This window comes from Myotis brandtii, unplaced genomic scaffold (genome assembly GCF_000412655.1).
Source record: "Myotis brandtii unplaced genomic scaffold, ASM41265v1 scaffold327, whole genome shotgun sequence".
Taxonomy (NCBI): Eukaryota; Metazoa; Chordata; class Mammalia; order Chiroptera; family Vespertilionidae; genus Myotis; species Myotis brandtii.
In genome coordinates this window covers 81705-105150 of record NW_005362585.1, presented here as the reverse complement: position 1 = coordinate 105150, position 23446 = coordinate 81705, and the positions used below count along the sequence as shown (strand labels likewise).

Genomic DNA, 23446 nt, shown 5'->3' with positions numbered 1-23446 from the left:
AGCACCGATCTATGAACCAGGAGGACACTGTTCGATTCCGGTCAGGGCACATGCCCGGGTTGTGGGCTCCATCCTCAGTAGGGGGCATGTAGGAGGCAGCCGATCGATGTTTCTATCTATCCCTCTACCTCCTTCTCTCTCTAAAAATCAATAAAAACATACTTAAAAAAATAGAAAAATAAAATCAGGTCCAGTGAAGGACCAAATTCTTAAAAAAACAAAACAACAGCTTAATTTAAAATGAACTATTTTTGAACCTCAAGTAAATGATGCAGTATTTAATAATTTATTGAAGAATCAACTTTAACAATGTTAGCCTTAGTAAAAGCCGTTGGTAATATACAAGTTGAGAAGGGCTTTAATTCCAAGTCCCTGGTTCCACGGTGCACTTCATATTCCCATCTGTATATCAGCAAAGTTGTAGAAGCCGTCTATATCTCTAGATGCTGTCTCCTTGTTTTGTGATACAAACGTCTATTTTAAATATAAAAGAAACAAAAATAAATACTAGTAATCCCCAAATTCCAAAGCCCATGTTCTCCACAGAACAAAGTCATAAGCTTGCTATTTAAAATAAATTCAAGCACATCATTTACAATATTTAATGTGTAGATTTTCTGTAGAATCCATGCAAAATAGTTTCAGTAACTATAATGTAAATTAAGCTCCTTTAAAAGCACTTATGATGTAATTAAGGTCTTTGCTTTCATAATACTTCACTTGTATTTTATTACACTTGGGATTTTACTGTTTTAAAATATACAACACTCATTATGAAAGCTATTGAATAGAGTTGTATTTAAAGAACTTTTAGTTTTTTTTATTTTCTATAAATAATTTCAATAGGCTGAGAAGCAAAACTTGAGATTATCTTTTTTTAAAGCTGCTAAAGATACATTACCAATTTAAAATGAACTACTTTCTGAACAACAATAAAGCAGTACTCAATAGAATCCTTTTAAAAAAAAGCTTTTACAAATGTCAGCCAGGAAACAGAAGAGACCTGAGTTCCATTCTAGCTTTATCATAAACTAGCTGTATGATGCTGAAAATTTACTAAACCTCTCTGGGCTGTTTCCACATCTGTAAAATGAGAAAGTTGGATTAGATCTTTAACTCATTCAGATCTAAAAACAAGTCATAAAACCATTTTCTCTTTTTCCTTTTTTATTCAAGCTCATTATATTTGCCCCAACCTTAATAGTATGTGATGATAAAATGAGGTAAAAGACAAAATATTTTAAATTATGCAAATTCAAGGAATCATAAGCCGAATCAGACTACAAAACCCCCAAATTTCCTCTCATCCTATATAATAAAAGCCTAATATGCTAAGTGTCCAGTCGACCAGTTAGCCGTTCAACCACTCGCTATGACATGCACTGACCACCAGGGGGCAGACACTCTAACCTGTAGGTTAGCTTGCTGCTGGGGTCTGGCCAATTGGGACTGAGCGAGATGGGCCAGACATGCCCTGGAGCCCTCTCGTGGTCCCTTCCTGGCTGGCCCACCTCCTGCATCTCTGATCATGCACCAGTGGGGTCCCTTGGCCTGGCCTACACCCTTTCACAATTGGGGACCCCTTGGGGGATGTCTGAGAGCCGGTTTCGGCCAGATCCCATAGGCCAGGCTGAGGGACTCCACTGGTGCATGAATTCGTGCACTGGGCCTCTAGTATATTTATAAAAAATAATCAGTTACATATATACTCATTTAATCCTTTTACATGTTTGTTTTTTTAAGTTACATTAAGTCTGAAATTCTTAAATACACAACTTCATCAACATATCTAGAAAATACCTATTTGTAATGATTTCTAGATAAAGCTCCAGTTCAATTTTTGAGGAAGCATTACTGAAACAAATAAAAATGAACACTGGGCAATGGGATCATCTGTCTAAAGCAGGGGTAGGGAAAATTTTTCCTGCCAAGGACGATTTGGATATTTCTAACATCATTCTTGGGCCAGACAAAATTATCAACTTAAAAATTAGCCTGTTGTATTTGGTCAAACATTTAATTCACCCCTAATGTCTTGGCAGGGCCAGGCCAAATGATTTCATGGGCCTGATATGGCCCAAGGGCCGGACGTTCCCCACTCCTGGTATAAAGTATATAATGTTAGAAATACAGATAAGCTCATCATAAGTTAAAAATAGCATAAGTTGCCCGGCCAGTGTGGTTCAGTAGTTGAGCATTGATCCATGAATCAGAAGGGCCCGGTTCCATTCCCCAGCAGGGCACATGCCTGGTTTCAGGCTGGATCCCCAGTAGGGGGCGTGCAGGAGGCAGATGATCAATGATTCTCATCATTGATGTTTCTATCCCTTTCCCTTCCTCTCTCTAAAATTAGTAAAAACATTTTAAAAAATTGTGAGCAAAAAAATGGTTATTGTATTTTTAAAAAATAGCGTAAGTTGAAAATGCATTTAATCCACTTAACCTACCGAACATCATAACTTAGCCTACCTATCTTAAACGTGTTCAGAACACGTACATTAGCCTACAGTTGGACAAAGTAACCTAACACAATGAATACACACTGTAGAGTATTGGTTGTTTACCCTTGTGATGGCAGGGCTGACTGGGAGCTGTGACTCCCTACAGCATCTAGCTTACGAGAAAGTAAGGTAAAGTATATCTCTAGAAGTATGGTACCTACTGAATGCCTATCACTTAAAGTCTAAAAGTCATTAAGTCAAACCATCTGTATATCATTCAATATTTTTTAAAAAAGGACTTGAAGATGCTTTTGATGAGACTTTTCACTTTAGAAACAAGTATTATTGATGGTTTTTAATAAGTACATTCTTATTTTATAAGTGTGTAAGCAGTTAATGTTTTAGTTTGGCAAGGAAAAACCAAAGCTTAGCTTCCAATTATTTATTGCAGGTTCTAAAAATCATGATCTGCTTTTTAAAAATTCCATACAACACTAGGGCTAAAAAGTACGATTTGATTGTAAGGAAAAGGAAATGAAAAGGTTTGATTGAAATATAAATACTGGTCGGTCCCAGAACCCTGCCTAGGAGGTGGGGAAGTCACGTGTGCCTGTAGTTGTCTGTAGCTCTAAGGCTATTGTGAAATGGGGAATTAGGAGGTGGGGGGAGGGTTCGGGAGATACAAGGGTCTAGGGCTGATTCTGGGTAGTCAAGGGATTCTGGGGGTCTCCCTGGCATGTGGAAGATTAATGGGGACACTGGGAGCCCTGTAAAATAATGATCTTAGGGTCCTGGAGGTATCTCAGGAGCAGGTTGGATTCTGAGGTTGTCTGAGTATGGACTTTTTTGGAGCCCTGGGGGTTCCTTATAGGTGCAGAGGCCTCTGGATTACTAGGTTTTGCTTTGGTAGATGAGGAGGTCCCAGATCATTGGGAAGTTTGGAAGACAGTGAGATATTTCTGGAACCTTGGAGATCTCTCTGGAAGATGGGTTGGAGGGGAGCTCTGGCGTTCCCTCAAAGGTGGGGGCATTTCTGTAGCCTTGCCGTTCACAATGGAAGTCTCTATTTTTCTGGAAACTTCCTGGGGGAGGTCTTTAGGCCCTTGAGGTGATTTTCAAGATTAAAAAGGCAGTTGTTCTAGAGTCTTGGGGTTCACCCCTAGGAGTGGGGGAGAAGGATGTTTCTAGAAGCCTACTAGGGGCTTTTGTTAGAGGTAGAGGGTCTTGGAGAGCCCTTGAGAAGGAGTCTGGGACCCTTGGAATACCTTGGGGCTATTTCAGGGGACCACTGTTTTTCTTGGAGGACAGGTGAGATGACACACGTGAGGCTTTGGGGTCTCTCTGAAGCTGAATTTCCTTGAGACTGATTTGAAAGCAGCCAGAGATGCTGGAAATTCTCTCTGATTCTGAAACAGTCTCTCTGAAGTTGTCCCCACCTTGCCTGACATGTGCTCCTTCGAGGTCACAAAGAAAAGCCCTGGATTCTGGGATCCTGTGGATGGGATGTCTGTTTTTGATCAAAGTACTTTTTTTTTTTAAAGTGTGCCAGGTCCAGGCCGGGGTTTGTGAGGAGGAGCTGGCTCAAACAAGGACAGCCTTCAAGGAGAACTCTGTTATTGTGGGGGTAAAGGACAGGAACTTGACCCTATGTAAATGCCCTAATGGAGGCTGCCAGCAGGTTGAAGTATCAGGGAAGAGGTCAGGGCCTGCTTGGCAGTAGAGCCACTCTAAGCAGGGTGCCCTCTCACCAGGGGAATGCGGGCCTAGGCAAGTATCTGGGGTCTTCAAGGGATGTCAGGGCCAGTGGCCAGAAGAACAGCAGTACTGAGTCATGCTGAACTCAGCTCAGGATGGGGCTAAAAAAGAAGAAATACAGTCAATGAAATCTTGTACCTTGGTGCTCTTGAATATCTCGTTGACAACATTTTGACAATCTTCTACAACACGATCTCCATTAAACTCCAAGGCAATAACAGGACCTATAAGCAAACCGAAGAAGTGTTGTCTTATCAAGAATACAAATCTATTCTAAAATTATTCTTTTTGTACTTCCCTGAAGAATCTCTAGCTTCTTTGGAAGTAAAAGAAAAGGAAGAAGGAAGTAGATAGATGGAATGTCACTTCAGCTACTTCTTCCTACTCTAATTATAGTACAAATTAACATAGAGTCTCATCACATGATGGGTAGCTTCAGTGCTACTATAGGACTATAACATTTTAAATTGATTTTGGAGAGAAGAAGGGAGGGAGGGAGAGGGGAGAGAGAGAGAGAGAGAGAGAGAAACATTGATCCATCGATCAGTTGCATCCCCATACGAGCCAGAGAGAGAGAGAGAAATATTGATTGGTTGCCTCCCTATACGAGCCAGACTTGCAACTTGGGTATGTGCCCTGATCTGGAATCAAACCTGCAACCTTTTGGTGGGTGGGACGACGATAATCCAACCAATTGAGCCAGGGTGGACTATCACATTAAGTGTTGTGAATAGTCTGGCTTTTCTAGTTTTCATTCATCTATAAAAACCATTAAAAGCTCACCCATTTAGCAGTACAAAAAGCAGTTGACAAATGACAGAAAAGATCAAAAGCAATTCAAGTCAACATAAGTAAGTTTTGCCAGGCAGCCAGCCTTGCTTCCAACTCTCCTACTTACCAGCCAAGTTCTGGGCCACCAATAATGAAGCTAAGCCAAGTAGGAATTGAGGCCAGGCACCAAAAGTAATGACTATGTGAAATATATTTCTTGAGTGAGCCTTAAAACTACATTCTAGATCCAATGACCAAGTGTTCATTTTTTTAATTCTCTGAAAATATTTATGCTTCCTCTCCCATACATTAATTTATATACTTTTAAACCACCTGTACTTTAATTTCTGGATTTAAATGTAGCATTGGCACTACCCAGTGTCAAACTGTTGCAAACATGGCCACAAGTCAGCCAAGCAAAATATGCCCTTCAATTCAATTTTTATTCAGCTATCACTGTATTCTTAATAGATTTGCTTTTTATCTCCTACAGTAATGGAGAAGTCCTGACCTCCATGAAATTACACATTTCTTGAAAAAAAAACACACCATTAAACAAATACAGAACAACAGAAAATGATGAAGTACTAAGTAATGAAATGCTAAGATGAATGTAGGCATGTACCACAGGGCAAGGTATATGAATGAGGGAAAAGATCTCACTAAATAACTAAAATCACTGAGGGCCTGTGATTTAACATAGACAACAAATACAGAAAAGGTAGGCTATATAGACAGTCAACTATACAATTAGATACAGAGAACAAATTAAAGTGTGGGTTTTTCAGCATCACAGAGTGTAGATGAAGACAGGTGCTGAGTAAAGAAAAGAAGGTAACTCAGAAAAATGGACGATTCTGTGTCTGAGGCAAGAAATGGGTAAGATCAACTAGGAATATCTTGTTGAGCCAAAAAGCAATGAGGCTATCGAAGGCCAATGGGGTTGTATCAAGAGGACACAGGAGCCAGCTTGAAGGAGCTCCAAATGGCCAAAGATGAGCCTCGGTGAGATCAGAAGGAATAATGACTGCAATTTATTAAAACATACTGAATACATAAAAATTCATGAGCTACTAATGATATTTAGAAAAGAGAGAAACAAAGAAAATTCATTGGATACTACTATAGGTTGCTAGGGCACCAAATTATTACTTTGAAAATTAATGCTTAATTATTTTCCCTTTATTTATTCTGCTTTTCTGATATGAAGCATATTTCAAATTAACCAAACAGTTCTTCTGTACAAGAAGTTCTGTTAACATCCATTATTAAATATAGAGGTAGTGACATGATTAGAAAATGATCATTTTGCAACTCCTAATAAAATAATTGAATCAGGCAACAATCATCAATGTTTTTAGCATCCCACAGGGAAGAGTGATAAGAAACTTCAAAAAGAAGATTGTCAGCAGCTGAACTTAATCAATTCTAGTATCACTAAAAGTGCAATAATCAAGTTAAGTGCCCTCTCATGTAATGATATAGGAAACAGTACCACCTGTGAAATATTCTTGCCCAAAAGAACCCCTAAACGTGAGTGTAAACAAGGCTTTGATCTAACTTATAGTCTACAAGAACTGTAGAGGAACAAATTAAACACACCCAGGCACACAGGACAAATGACCAGGTTTCTTTTACAAGACAAAAAAGGGGGGGAGAGGGAGACACCCGTTTCTCATTAAGAGTGATACAAAAAATGACATACAGTGAGTGGGACAATTTTAGATCTGGATCACATTAACTATAAAAATACATAAAGAACCCAGCCGACATAGCTCAGTGGTTGAGCGTTGACCTATGAACCAGGAGGTCACAGTTTGATTCCCGGTCAGGGCACATGCCTGGGTTGGGGGCTTGATCCCCAGTAGGGGGTGTGCAGGAGACAGCTGATTAATGATTCTCTCTCATCGTTGATGTTTCTCTCTCTCTCTTTCTCTCTCTACCTTCCTCTCTGAAATCAATAAAAGTATTTTAAAGAATACATAAAGAATGTTTTTAGACAATTAGGGAAATTTGGATATGGACTGGTTATTCGATGAGATTAAGGAATTGTTAATCATGAAGCATATTTCAAATTAACCAAACAGTTCTTCTGTACAAGAAGTTCTGTTAACATCCATTATTAAATATAGAGGTAGTGACATGATTAGAAAATGATCATTTTGCAACTCCTGAGGCAAGAAATAGATGTCATAATATATTGTGATTACTTAAGAAAACACCTGTTTTTAATTTTGTTTAAGAAGACACACACTAATATGTAGGGGTGAAATGACAAGACATTAAAATTTGATTAAAATATTTCAGCAAAAAGAATATAAATTATTTTTTCAAGAATGGCAAAAAGTTGATAAATGGGATGGGCACACATGAGGCATTGTACTCTGTACTTCTGAATAGAGATAGTACATTTGTAAATTTGCAAAAGGACTTAAAAAGCATTTTAAACAAAATAAATACTGAGAAAAGAAAAAGTTGATTATAAATGCAGCGTTTCCAGTTTTGCAGAAAGTGGAAAGTTTGAATTAAGGTAGAATACAGTATGCTTTTAGTCAGGATCAGTACAAGGATATACAGTAGATATATTTTGAAAAGTCAGACATTTATTACTGAAAGTACCTGCATTCTGCAAAGACAACATAATCCAGAATTCAGAAATCCAATTTTGGTAGAATTACCCAAATGTGAAACTTGGTTGATATTTTTTTGAATAGAATATTATGAGCTTCTGGTAAGCGACCTAATAATTTGTCAACAAGCAATCACTAACAAAAAAGGTAGACAAGTGCATCAATTTTGATTAATATGTATGGACAATCCTAAACTAAAAAACTACAATGCTGACAATGTACTCTTTAAGAAGCCCTATTTGTCTTTCTATCTAATAATGATAACTACAATTTCAGTGTTTATTTCAAACTGAACTATGAGGTCAACAAGGATCATTAGTCATGCTTTTAATGTTTTAATGTGAACGTCTTATCAAATAGTTCGCAGAAGCTTGAAATCTAAATATTTGAACTGTCAAAAAGATTGTGAGACTTTGAAGTAAACAAAAAAGATTCCTGAATGCCCTATCTAATAAAGTCTTCTGTGTAATCTAACATGACCTTGGAACAAGCCACTACCATGTCTCAATTAGATTACAGCAACAGCCTCCAGATGGCTCTCTGCTTCCCCCTTAGAGCAAGCAGAATGATAAAAGTTACATTTTAAAGGGACCATGACATTCTTCTGCTCTAAAGCCTCCAGTAAAATATTATCTATATTTTTATTATTTTTAATTCGTTTAAAAATAACTGAGTTTAAATAACATTAACAGTGTATTAGATATTTGTAGCATATGCAACAGTAAGATATGTAATAATGATACAGGGATGGGAGGAAAGATTTGAGTATATAATGTTATTAGGACCTTATACACAGAGTGGCCAGATTATTATGACCACCCGACGTTTGTAGGCAAATTAGCTATAATTTTGCGCTGAAGTTGCTAGAGGGCCAGACCATTATAAACGTCTGAATAGCACAACATACCTAAGTATCGTTGCTGATCAAGTTCATCCTATCATGTTGATGGCGTATCCCAATGGAGATGGCTTCTTCCAACAAGACAGTGCACCATGCCACGGTGCTTGTATTGTGCAGGAGTGGTTTCAAGAACATGAGGGAGACTTTACCTTGCTTAGGTGGCCCCCACAATCACCAGATCTCAATCCAATTGAGCATTTGTGGGACAAAGTTAAAAGAGCCATCAGGCAGCTGGTTCCACAACCATCCAATCTCACAGAACTGGACAGTGCTATTCATCAGGCATGGTGTCAGATTCATTGCATCACCTTTCAACATCTCGTGGAGTCAATGCCAAGAAGAATCACCACAATACTGAAGGCAAAAGGTGACCCAATGAAGTACTGATGGGGTGGTCATAATAATCTGGCTGATCATAATAATCTGGCCACTCAGTGTATATTATAGGTGAAGTGGTATAATATTACTATAAGGTGGACTCAAATATATATGTTGTAAAACCTAAGGCAACCATTATATAAAAGGTATAAACAATAAGTCAATAGAGATAAAATGGAGTTATAAAAAAACGGCCAATTAAACAAAAAGAGGTAAAAAGAAACAAAGGATAAATGGAACAGAAAGCAGCTAGCAAGATGGTAGATGTCGATCCAACTATATCAATCCCTTTCAATGTGAATGGTGTAAATATACCAGTTAAAAGAGTGACTGTCAGATAGGATTAAAAAGCAAGAACCAACTATATGCTGTCTATAAAAAATTTACTTTAGGTATATAGACTTTGATAAGTTAAAAGAAAAGAGATAAAGATCCTATATAATAAAAGCCTAATATGCTAAGTGTCCGGTCATCTGTTCAACCAATCAAAGCGTAATATGCCATGATATACTAAGGCTGCTCAACCACTGGCTATGACGTGCACTGTCTACCAGGGGGCAGACGCTCCGACTGGTAGGTTAGCTTGCTGCTGGGATCCAGCCGATCAGGACTGAGCGAGATGGGCCAGACACGCCCTGAGGCCCTCCTGTGGTCCCTCCCCGGCTGGCTTACCTTCCAGGACCCCTTGGGGGATGTTGGAGAGCTGGTTTTGGCCTGATCCTGCAGGCCAGGCCAAGGGACCCCACTGGTGCACAAATTCGTGCACCGGGCCTCTAGTATATGATGAAACACTAACAACCAAACAAAAGCGGGAGTAGCTATATATATCAGGCAAAGTAGATTTCAGAACAAGGAAGATTATCAGAGACAAAAAGGGACATTACATAATCATAAAGGACTCTCCAAGAAGACATAACAATCCTAAATGTGTATGCATCTAACAACAAAGTTTCACAGCAAAACCTGATAGGATCTGAAAAGAGAAATGGACAAATCCACAATGATAGTTGGAGAGTTTGACACTCCTCTCTCTTTAATTCATAGAACAAGTAAGCAGAAAATCAGTAAGGATATAGATGACCTGAATAACACTATCAACCAAATTGGCCTAGTGGGCCTCTATAGAGGCCCAACAAAAGCAGATTATACATTCTCCTCACATGTATATGGAATATTCGCCAAGATACACTATAATTTGTACTACAAAACAAACCTTAAGTAAAGAAAATAGAAATTATACAATGTGTATTTTCAGACCATAATAACAATCTACAAATCTATTACAGAAACACATCTGGACAATCTCCAAATGTTTAGAAATTAAACAATACACTTCTAAATAATCCATGGATTAAGTGAAAAGTCTCAAGGGAAACTAAAAAATATTCTGAACTACATGGGGGGGGGAGGTCAATATACTTTTTCTATAAAGGACCAGGTAGGAAATCAACAAAACAATCCTATATAATAAAACCCTAATATGCAAATTGACCAAACGGCAGAACAACTGGTTGCTATGATGTGCACTGACCACCAGGGGGCAGACACTAAACGCAGGAACTTCCCCCTGGTGGTCAGTGTGCTCCCACAGGGGGAGTGCTGCTCAGCCAGAAGCTGGGGTCACAGCTGGCAAGCGCAGCAGTGGTGGCGGGAGTGCCTCTTGCCTCTGTGGCAGTTGGACATCCCCTGAGGGCTCCTGGACTGTGAGAGGGCGCAGGCTGGGCTGAGGGACACCCCCTGGGTGCATGAATTTCAAGCACTGGGCCTCTAGTAGATACAATAATGAGTGTGGCTGTGCTCCAAATAAAACTTCATTTATGAAACATACAGGAGGCCATATTTTGCCAAACCCTGAATTAAATGAAAATACATCAGATCAAAATTTGCAGGATGCTTAAAGCAGTGCTTAAAGGAAAATTTTTAACATGAAATACATATACAGTTGATCCTCATTATTTGTGAATGCTTTATTTGTGAATCTGCTTACCTGGAAAAATTTGTGACCCCAAAATCAATAAAAGTTTCTTCATGGTCATTTGCGGACACTCAGAGTGGCATAAAAAAGTTGCCTGACATGCATGGTCCCAGGTGAAAATGAACAAAGTGATGCTCTGCCTTCTTGTTTCAGCATTCATTCTGTAAACAAGTGTCCTTTTCATAGTCTATTTAGTGGCACATTTTCCACATTTTGTTCTTTTTGTTGTGATTTTGCTATTTTAAATGGCCCACAAACATAGTGCTGAAGTGCTGTATAATGTTCCTAAGTTTAGAAAGACTGTGATATGTTTTACAGAGAAAATAGCTGTTAGGGAAGCTTCATATAGGCCCGAGTTATAGTGCTGCTGGCTCTAAGTTCAATGCTAATGAATCAATAATACATACTAAAAGGTGTCTTTAAACAGACACACATACAATAAGGTTATATATTGATTTGCTTTATCATATGCTACACGTGCATGAGCACACACACTTCGATTTTGTTTTGCTGAGCCATTTGAAAACAACAGATATCATAACACATCAGCATGCATTGCCTACATAACCACAATATCATTATCATACTTAAGGGCCTTAAGCAAACAATGTTCCCATCTCAAAGAAGAACAGTACTCTGTCCTCCAGAATCAGCACACCTTCAATACATATAGGCAGACAGCAACCCTTCAGAAGGTCACACTAACTCTAGATCCTCTTTTTGCAGACATATTTTCAATATCTGAAATGTACTGGTAGCATTTGCCCGCTGGGGAAAACAATCCTATTTTTGCATGGGAAATTAATCAGTCATATCAACTACATAAAATACTATACCATTTTATTTATATTTCTTACTTTTCATGTATGGTCAAAGCACACTGAAGACAGAAAGAATCCTTATCAAGTGCTTTGTAATTCTGGACAGTATAATAATACAATAATAAAATAATAAAAAATAATAAAACATAATAAATGTGATTTTTCAGAACTAAGGCAATAGAATAGGAAAAAAATGTAATGTCTGATTTCTAATTATCATATAGGTTTTTTTAAATGATGTGAAATTTTGACATTTCTGAATAGTAGTAGGAAAAAACACAAAACAAGTGAGAAAGAGAAGGCAATGTAAGAGGCCAGAGTAAACCAAATCAGCATCTCAAGAGGATAAGCACAAAAGTGTACCAATCAGCCAGAAGGTACCTTTGTTCAGAAGTTGAAGGAATTCAGGTGCTCTTTCCCGAAAAACCCTCTGAGCATCCTCAGCTTTCATGGATACTTCCTTTGTCTGCATCAGGAAAAAACCTAAATGAACCATCTGTGGAAAACAGAATTTCACTTAGATTTTAAAATGACCTTCTGAGATTAAAACAATATTTCCTAGTACATTTCTGTATAAAATATGACACAGTATGCTGAATTTTGTTTTAGTTATAACTCTAACTTGGGGTGTTTGCTATAACAGGTTTTCACATATACAAGATTCCTTCTTCCAGATGGGTGGTTCTGCTTAAGAACTGATACACAATGCCTACTGCTAAGATTAAGGATCAAACAAATGTGAATGATCCCTCAAAATTTTAACCCTTTTCGGTCCAACGTCGAGGCTGACTCGACAGACCAGACGCCAGGAGCAGGTCCAACGTCGAGGCTGAGGTCGACACCGCAAACTGGTTCAACATTCAATCCCGTCAATTAATTTGGACCAGACTGTTTGAATTCCAAAAATAAAATTGGACCGCAAAGGGTTTTAAATATAATTAAAAATTTTTTGACTGAAATGAATAGATGGAAACCTTAGTTTTGTGATAATGAAAGGAGAACGGTTAAGTAAATTATGGTGCATTGACATGATAAAATACCATAGTTCATTAAACATAACAAATAATAAAATGGGGAAAAGCTTGTATAACAATGTTAATTTTTAAAAACATGATACAAATTTATAGAATATAGCACAATAATGATAGATTATATTTATGGAGTACTTACTCTGTACCAGGCATTTTATGCACTTTAGGTACTATTATTATCCTCATTTTACAGATAAGAAAACTAAGGCACAGAGTGGTTAAGAAACCTGCCCAAGATCACACAACTATTAAGTAACAGAGTTATGATTAAAACCCAATTGATTGAGCCCAGCTGGTGTTGCTCAGTAGTTGAGCACTGGCCCATAAACCAGGAGGTCACGGTTCAATTCCTGGTCAAGGCACATGCCCAGGTTGCAGGCTCAATGCCCAGTAGCGGGCATGCAGGAGGCAGCCGATCAATGATTCTCTCTCATCATTGATGTTTCTATCTCTCCCTCTCTTTTCCTCTCTGAAATCAATAAAAACATTTTTTTAAAATCTAATTACTTAAATACTATGCAGCTGTATAAAAGAAGGATCTCTTACTCTTTGCAACAGTATGGATGGACCTGAAATTTATTATGCCAAGTGAAATAAGCCAGTCAGAGAAGACAAATATCACATGATATCACTTATTTGTGGAATCTAATAAACAAAATAATTTGACCAACAAAATAAGTCCTGAGGCATGGAACAGACTAACATATCTGGGTGAGTGGGGAGTGGGAAGAGGTTAACCAAAGAACTTATATACTTGTATGCAAAGACCATGGACACAGATAATAGTGTGGTGAAGGCCTGGAAGGGGGTTATAGGGGCTGGGTGGAGGGAGGTGAAGCAGGGGAAAATGTGGGACATCTGTAATATTGTCAAAAATAAAAACACATATATATTTAAAAACCAATTAATCTGATTACAGGCTAAATAAAAAAGATTGTTCTTAAAAAGAATATTCTTTAAAAGACTATTCAAAGTACAGTAAGTACATTATGATTTTTAAACATATTTCTACTCTTCTTTATTTCTATAGTTTTCTTCAATGAGTGCATATTAATTTTAAAAATAATTATTAGTTTTTAAAATGCAGTCATTCAACCACTTCAGTTTTTAGCAAAGTGTACTGGGTTTTTAATATGAAAGTAACATATATGCTCAATAAAGAACATTTGGAAAAAAAAAAACATCAACCAAGATGCATACTCAAAGACGTCACTGCCATATTGGCATACTTCCTTTGCATACTTCCTTTTACCCTCCCAAGTTTACTTTCCCCCATTACAGAAATAATACATGTTCATTGCAAGATCCATAGAACTACAAAAATGAAAATACCTTTTGCTTAATTCACTTCCTAAGAATAACCATAACTGTTAATGTTTTAGTATCTATAACTTTTGAGACTTACCTACTTAAAATAGATCAGATAATTATATAATCTACAACTTTTCCACATAACTGTGAACATTTTCCAGTTATTCTATAAAATCAGTTTTAATGATTAATAGTATTTCATCCTATGACTACATTATTCCCATTCCATCAAATTGGATTCAAACTCAAATTATTTTTTCACAGCCCTCAATGCTAACTCAGGAAAAAAAAATTAAAAAGTAGTAGAAATTACATGGACATCACTGCCAGGTGATGACTGCAATATTACTTAAAACAATCCTACATCTGTTTCTAATTTTCTATACTGCCCGTTACCTCTCATTTTATAGTCAGACACATAAACTGACAAAAGTAAGATGACTAATTCAAAATACCGTTACCTAAAAACAAATAATGAACTCTGAAACATGATTTCACTGTAAATATTTGAAGAGACTCTTTTTCATGAAAATTATTCTACTTTTAGAGACTTGAAAATAGTGGTAACTACCCAACTTGAATTATGTAACACTTCTAAACAATTCAAATTAGATTTATTCTAATTTATCCTGTGCATATCTGTGATCTAAGTAACAGCCAGCGAAACTCTGATTTTTAGGTGAGATAACCAAGGCCCAGTACTTCTCTTGACTCCCTATGGAAGGTGTTTTTTGCTTTACCCAGCTTTTCTGGACCCTCTCAAGTTTTATACTTCCTATCTATAAAAGAAAAAAAACCATTATGACATGTTTAATTTGTAGAAATAACTGAAACAAAATTCTGTGATACTCCTAGGGTTTAACAAAACCAGAGTTAGCAGTTCCAGTCTAAGACTGTTCTAAGATATTTGTTTTATAATACAAAAAAGACTCGCTTTATTTTTTCCATCTCAGAATTAACTAGCTTCTACACATATTTTCCTAAGAACTTGAGCCTAATTTTTAAAAAATGCAATCTCTCTCTTAAGTCACTGGTTTCCAGCACGTTTTGATACCCTCTTCACATGTACTTGGCATTTCCTTCTTTTTGTTCTCTTTTTATTCCTTAATTTTGTGGTTTCAAAATTAGGTAGGACAACTAGCCAAAAAAGTCCCAGGGTTTTTCTTTCTAGGCTGGATGACAGTATCTGTCCTGACTCCATGTACTTTTGGTCACATTCCTGCTCCACAAGGCATTTATCAACTTTTCTTTACAACTGAGATGGCATAGTAGCATCAGACTTAAGGGTTAAGATGCAGCCTACAATGCCACATTACCTGGACTTAAGTAATGGCTCTGCATTTACCATGTGAGTGACTTTTGCAAGTTACGTACCCTCTCTCTGGCTCATTTCCCTTATCTGTAAAAAAAGGAACCATGACACCTATTTCATAGGTTATTATGAATTGAGTTAAACCACTTACAATAGTGCCCGATATATAGTAAACACTATATAAATGTTAGCTATTATCATTCTTATTAGATGTGTTTGTTTTAAATTATTTTGTATTCCAGAAGGATATCTAAAGAACCTCACTGGTCATATTGCTTTTGAGGGCACACAACACTGTCATTTTACACATCAGATACAAAGGTTAAGAACACCTGATGACTCATGAAGACATTGTTTATTTTGAGGGCTTTTTAAAAAATCTATTTTTATTGATTTTAGAGAGAGGAAGGGGAGGGATGGAGCAAGAGAAACAGATTGGCTGCCTCCTCTCCCTACTGGGGATCGAGCCCACAACCCAGGCATGAGCCCTGACTGGGAGTTGAACTGTGACCTCCTGGTTCATGGGCCGACACTCAATCACTGAGCCACACTGGCTGGGCTTGATGGCTTTTTTATTTAAACATTTTATATATATATATAAACAAACAAACAAACAAACAAATAAACAAACAAACAAACAAACAAATAAATAAATAAATAAATAAAAGCCTAAGCGGCCGTTAAGACCAAATGACTGGAACAACGGGAACTACCGGTCGCTATGACTCACACTGACCACCAGGGGGCAGATGCTCAATGCAGGAGCTGCCCCCTGGTGGTCAGTGCACTCCCACAGTAGGAGCGCCACTCAGCTGACTGACCCGTCCTGGTGGCCCACCAGCTTGGTGGCAGCCACTCACTCCCTCAGTAGTCTGCAGGTCCAATCTCCGGAGAACGGGCCAGGCACTGATGGACCAGTGCTGCAGGCACGATCCCGACAGTGCCACTGGCCTCCTGGAAGTCGGCCTCAGGCACCACAGCTGCTTTCCCTCCCTAGACACTCCGCAAGGAAGAAACAATATAAAAGTGGCCGCCAGGTGGCTCCCGACAACTGGTGCAAATGTCAGCAGGACAGATCCGGATCCCGGGCTGGAAAGGGCATCCCACCGCCCACCCGGAGGGCTGATCGCATCCCCTTCCCTCCACCACCTCGGGACCCCACCCGTGCACAAATTCGTGCACTGGGCCTCTAGTACTATATATTCTTTATGTCCACTCCTCATTACCTACCAAAAAGGAATTTAACCTGAATAATTACACCTTTTGAAAACTATCTGTAGATTTTTTTATTTTTTAAAATATATATATATTTTATTGATTTTTTACAGAGAGGAAGGGAGAGGGATAGAGAGTTAGAAACATTGATGAGAGAGTATTTGTAGATTTTAAAAAACTGCTATATATTATAATGAAAAGGTTTTCCTCTCAGATGTTGGATTAACATGTTATTAGATAACTCAAAGGCTAGAAACACTTTTTCTAGATCTTACCAGATTCATAGCATGTTTTCATCAGATTGGTATAATAAAAAAAATAAAATATCAGTCTTAAAATTATACTCTGGCTTCTGTTGTTTTGAAAACTAGATCTCAGACATACTTTGTAGATTTCAGACATAAGTTTTCTACATTGTAGACTGTATATCTACAAAAGGTCATCATTTTTAGTGTTTTTTTCCCTAAAATTGTTCCTCTTGACATAACTGTTACAACTCTTTAAAAAGTCTAGTCAAAAGAGACTTGCTGATATTTCCATTCACTTCTCCATTCCATGGAAGTTTGACTTTTTAAATTCAAACAGACTCCTCCTGAAGAATGTCTGATGAATGGATAATCAGATATACTGCCGCTGCCTCCCTACAGGAGCACCTATCAACACAGGAACTGCTGCTTCTGGAGCCCCTAACCTCTACAGCCCCAGTTATATTTCAAGTGGAAGCTGCTACCCAAAGAACCTTTCTCTATCCACAAACTCACCAAAAGCCCCTGTTCATGAGCCCATGACCTCTGCTATCCCAGCTCCCACCTCATTCTTCTGCACCAACCTCTCCTTCATGGCAATAGGGCAAAGGACAAAAAGGAAAGTAATGTAAAGGTTGCTCTCATGGTCACAACAGGCTCTGAAAGTTGTATTCCTAAATGTCTTTCCCACTTCCTGACCAATTAAAACTCGAAGTAAATTTCCCCACTAAATAATTATAAAAGGTCAAGCTTTACTATGCAGTACTACACTTTGTGAACTTCCGTGGAAATCATTTATTATAAAGAATGGAAGTTCTCTGAGGGCAGAGAATTTTGTCAATGTATCTCCAACCCCAGCATATACTATATTTCAACAGCTCTAAGTTGCCATCAATTGTAAGATGCATTTCAGATAACAAAAATGTACAAAAACAAATGGGCATCCTATAATCAATGAAATATAGTAACAGAGTAACTTGCATGTAATACGTGCTTAATAAATGCTTACTGAATGGGATTATATTTTTAAAAATTTTCTTTGGGAAAGTATTTTGAAACCTAAACATTCAGCTTACAGATAAATCTGTAGGGGAGAAAAGACTATAACTTAAGGATTATCTGTATTTCTCATAGCCAGGTTGAAAAGAATGAAAGTTCTCTGCAAAGTGGTGTGTTTCTAACCAGGTGTATGTTCATCTCTCTTCTCTCTCTCCTTACCTCATCAATTAGTTTCATGGCATTTGCGATAGTATAATCACCAGCAAATAATACCACTAGGCATGATTCATCACTGTTCTTCTGTCTCTGACCCTGGGTTACCGGAACGATACTTCTATTGGCTTCTGTGGAAATGCGGACAGCTTGGAGCTCATTGGTAGTAGGTAGAGGAACATAGTCGTGAATAACAGCATTTTCTGGAAGAAGGCTCCAGTTGACTTCTCCAGACACAGGTGTAAAGTCATGGATATTACTCCAGTTATTATTGAAGATACTTAGCCCTGCATCTTTGAACTGGAAAGCTAATTCAGGGTAGTACCATTGAAAACAGCCAAACTTGATATTTGTGGAAGACTCAATAATGGGTTGCGTGGCACAGCACAAAAAGACTTCCAGCTTTCTACAGTCCCGCACACGAAACTGTTGGCAGGCCAGTGCGCACTTGCAATCTCTGCAATTGCGGAAAAACACACTGCCTTTCACAGGTCCCAGAAAAATGACGCAGTTAGTACAGTCATCAATAGTAATTGTAGCAGAGTGATCAAAAATATAGATGTTACAGCTCTCACAGTCTTGAATGAGAAACTGTTGTCCTGCCACCTTCCCAGGTAAGCGACCCACTGTTTCATTCTTCAGTCCACTGAACATGTAGTCTTTTGGATCAACCTGCGGGGACAAAACACAGACCTTGAGTATTATTAACATCATTTAATAAATATTAGTTGTCTATTGGGTGCCAGGCATAATTCTTAGTGCTAAAATAATACTTCCTACTCTCACTGACTGTAGAATAGTTAGAAAATGAATAGAATATTTTTTTTCAAAAGGCATGAGGGAAAAACAGGAGGAAACTTATAGATAAAGGAAGACTCAAGGACATATCAACCAATGTGTGGACAGTATTTGGATCCTGTTTCAACATACCAACTGTAAAAACACTTTTTTGAAACAACTGAAGAAATTCTCACACATACACACAGAATACTGCATGATATTAAGGAATATTTCAGCTCTGACCTTTTTCTTTAATTTTTTTTTATTGATTTCAGAGAGAGGAAGGGAGAGGGACAGAGGGATAGAAACATCAATGATGAGAGAGAATAACTGATCAGCTGCCTCCTGCATGCCACCTACTGGGGATTGAGCCCCAAACCCGGGCATGTGCCCTGACCATGGGTTGACTTCAAACACTGAGCCACACCAGCCCAGCCTGACCCGTTTTCTTTTTCTGATGCTTTACTTTTAAAACTTCTGCTTCTTAAAAAATTTCTGAAATTGGAAGTGCACCCACATAGAAATATATTTCTCTATCCTTCCATAAATTAATGAATGGGTCTTAGTTTCTAAACCCTGATTGATTTCTGCAATATACTCCAGAAAATGGAAGAACCTGAAGGTACAAGTTTGAGTCAAACATTTATTGAGCTATTTCTACAATGTAATTTTTCAAATGCCACCATTTCTATCGTTAGATACTCTAATCTAAAGCTCACATAATTTTATAAATAGTATGCCTGGAATCAGTCAGATTCCTTTTTTAAAGTTTAACTGGCCTATCAAAATATAGTCACTAAAAGGGCATTTTTCCAAATTACTTTCGAATCTACTTGCACTGTTTTACCTCTTTGTGGGTATATAAATTTTATGCAGAACTATTCATGCACCAGAAACAGGCTCTCATAGATACAGTACTAAAAATCCAATCATTTAATCACTGTAATCATTAGCAAACTATCTTAAAGTTATTTACTCAATATTGCACAATAAATGTGGTACTTGTTTTACATAATGCGTTAGAAGGAACACTGGTCTGTAGCATGAGGATGTATTTAATCTTTGACACCAGACACTTGATCTACTGGCATCTTGATCTTGGACTTCCCAACCTCTAGAACTGTGAGAAAATTTTCTGTTGTTTAAGCCACCCAATCTATGGTATTTTGTTTTAGTATCCCAAGCCAACTAAGTGTGGCTGCTATAGCAAAATAACACAGACTGGGTAACTCAGATAACAGAAATTTATTTCTCACATTTTTGGGGGCTGGAAAGTCCAAGATCAAGGTACCATCAGGGTTGGTTTCTGGTAAGAAATTTCTTCCTGGCTTGAAGATGACTGCCTTCCTCCTATATCCTCACATGGCCTTTCCTTGGTGGGTACAGGGCAAGTTCTCTGATGTCTCTTAGAAGGACACTAATCCTATCAGATCAGGACCCCACCCTTAGGACCTCATTTAACCTTAATTACTTCCTCATCTCCAAATGCAGTCACACTGGGAGTTAGGGTTTCTTCATATGAATTTGGAGGGTGGGGGCAGAAACATTCAGTCCATAACAGCTGCCAATGCTGAGGAGTTCAATGTAATTTACTATTCTTCTAAGAAATTTCTCTGGACACTTCAGTTCTTGTTCATGGAGAGAAATTAATCCTATAGCTAAAGAATTCTATAGTATAAAATTATCTGGACTCTCGATATGGTCTATAAAGAAGAAATTTAGGACTTATGTTGCTGTACTTTTTGAACAATTACTCAAAGTTCTTTAAAATAAAAGTTATAAACAACCTTAAGCTTAGTACCATAATAATGTTGCAAGTAAAGTGCCTAAAATCACAAGCATGGAAAGGCCATGTTTTAAACTACCTTTTTCACAAGAGCCACTTATGAAGTAGGTTAGTTTAGGCTGTATTTCTTACTATGATCTGTAAAAGGTGATGGATATACTTTCAAAATCAGAGAAATGTTTCAGGAGTTGGAATTCACCTGATACAGCTACTAAACTAAGTTAAACATTATTTCCCTAACAGAAGACAAAAGTGAACATCTTAATCTTTTACTGAGTAGTGATATAAAATTTTCATTGAAATTCATCTCACAGTTAAACTTCCATAATGATGATCTGAGATGAAATAATGGAATTTGTTAATTTAAATGAAAATCCAGTCATGACAGAAGTTCAAAATAAGACCCAGGAGTATAAGAAACGCTATATAGGTTCCAGCCACCATTCTAAGTGCTTTATAATTATTCACTCAATCCTCATAAAAATCCCTATGAGGGTTGTGTACTATAATTATCTCTGTTTTATAGATGAGAAAATTGAGGCCTCCAGAGGCTAAATAACTTGCCCCAGGTCATGGGGTAAATGCTTGAGCTCAGTCTCAGACCTAGGCAGCCTGGCTCCTAAGTACACAACTGTATTCAAACAGAAACCAATATTTACTAGGTGTGTAAATCAATGGCACAGAATAAAGAGTTCAAAAATAGACACATATTTATTGACAAAGGCAATTCAATAAAGAAAAGATAGTCTTTTCAACAATTGGTGCTGGAACAACTGGACATCTATATGTAAAAAATAAAAAGTATCTCCCATACCTTGCACCATATATAACAATTAACTCAGGATGGATCATAAGTCCTACATATAAAACCCAAAACTGTAAAACTTCTAGCAGAAAACAGAGGCGAAAAAATTTTTGTAACCTTAGGTAAAGATTTCCTAGATGTGAAACCAAAAACACAATCCGAAAAGGAAAAAATTTATAATTGGACTTTTATCAAATTGAAAACTTATGTTCTTCAAAAGACACTGTTAAGAGAAGACAAATCACTAATTGGGAAAATTTTTGCAAATTTTTATATGACAAGGGACTTGTATCTAGGATATATAAAAAAAACTCTCAAAACTCAACAAAAAGAGAACAAATAACCCAGTAAAAATGGTAAAGATTTTAATAAACACTTCACCAAAGGAAATATATGGATGGCAAATGAGTACATGGAAAAATGCTCAAAATCACTAGTTATTGGGAAATGCAAATTAAACCACAAAGGCAAATTAAACTAGATTCCTATTAGAATGGCTAAAAGTTTTTTTAAAAACTGAACATACCAAGTTCAAATGAGGAAGAGCAACTGGATCTCTCATACATTGCTGATGGGAATGCAAAATGGCACAGCCACTTCGGAAACTAGTTTGGCAGTTTATTATAAAAGTTTAATATACAGTTTCCATATGACTCAGCAATCCCACTTCTAGGTATTCACCCAAGTGAAATGAAAACTTATGTTCACTCAAAAACCTGTATGCAAAGATTTATGGTAGCTTTATTTATAGGTACTAAAATTGGAAACAACCCAAATGTCCTTCAACTGGTGAATGGATAAACAAACATGGTACCATCCATACAGTGAAATACAACTCAGCTATAAAAAGGAACTCCTGATACATGCATGAATCTTAAACATATCATGCTAAGTGAAAGAAGCCAGACTCAAAGGTTATCTATAATAATAAAAGCATAATATGCTAATTAGACTGGAGGTCCTTCCGGACAACCTTCTGGACGAAGCCGTAGTGGCGGGGGCCGAGGCAGAGGCGGCCTCCGCAGCAGTGGGGGCCAAGCCCCTTGCATGAATTTCGTGCATCGGGCATCTAGTATATTCTATGATTCCATTTATATGATATTCTCAAAAAGACAAAAGCAAACTGATCAGAGCCTGGAGGCAGGGTTGACTACAAAGGAGCATGAGGATATTTAGGAGGATGATGGAACTGTTCTATATCTTGATTGTGGTGCTAATTACTGACTATTCACTTAAAAGGATAAATTTAAGGTATGTAAATTATGCTTTAATTAAAATAAACAAATTACTTAAAATTTAAACACTAAGTCAGTTTCAGGGTCACTATGTAACTGAAAGGTTACTTCACACAAATGTAAATATCAGTGCCACGTAATTACAGAAATAATAAATACCAGTACCTTGACCTTTATACACTGATGATGAGAGAAGATGAAGTATTATATTTATACTAGAGGTCCGATGCACAAAATTCGTGCAAGGGGCTTGGCCCTCACAGCCGCGGCTTCGTCTGGACAGTCATTCTGCTGTTTGGTCTAATTAGCATATTAGTTCTTTATTATATAGGATTAGCTCACATGTTACTAAATACATAAACACAAAATAGAATTATAAAATTTTAGAATTGGAAAGGATTCTCCACTATCAACTAATCTAACCTTAATTTAATTTTATATCTTATCACATTCCCTTTGTTCACCCAGATTTGCCTGAATGCTTCTAGCAATGCTTACCTCCCCTCATGAGATGCTCAAAGAATTACAGGACTGAAAGGAATCTTAGGAAAATGGGGGCTAGAAAAGCTAAATTATTTTATCAGTGAGGTGAAGTGGAGTGCAGAATACAAATTAAAACCCAGTTCCACACACTTTCTACTCCCTGTGCTTTTCCCCTTTATCAAAATTTTATGAGTGAAGAAATTGTAATGCTGCTGGTGGAAATGTAAAATCATACAGACACTTTGAAAAACAGTTTGGCCCAACCGGAGTGGCTCAGTTGATTGAGCGTTGTCCTGTGCAGCAAAGGGCCATTGGTTTGATTTTCAATCAAGGGCACGTACCTGAACTTCAGATTCCAT

At 37.5% G+C, this 23446-nt stretch overlaps 1 protein-coding gene across 1 annotated transcript; it reads right to left on the bottom strand.

Annotated features, from left to right (window-relative positions):
* Positions 1-263: 263 nt before the first annotated feature.
* Positions 264-23446, bottom strand: RP2 (retinitis pigmentosa 2 (X-linked recessive)). Its single transcript, XM_005871018.2, has 5 exons — positions 23429-23446; positions 18005-18670; positions 12054-12168; positions 4335-4420; positions 264-474 (listed from the first exon to the last, which is right to left on the bottom strand). Exons 1-5 carry the CDS (start codon positions 23444-23446, stop codon positions 391-393), a joined length of 969 nt encoding a protein of 322 aa, XP_005871080.2. The 3' UTR covers positions 264-390.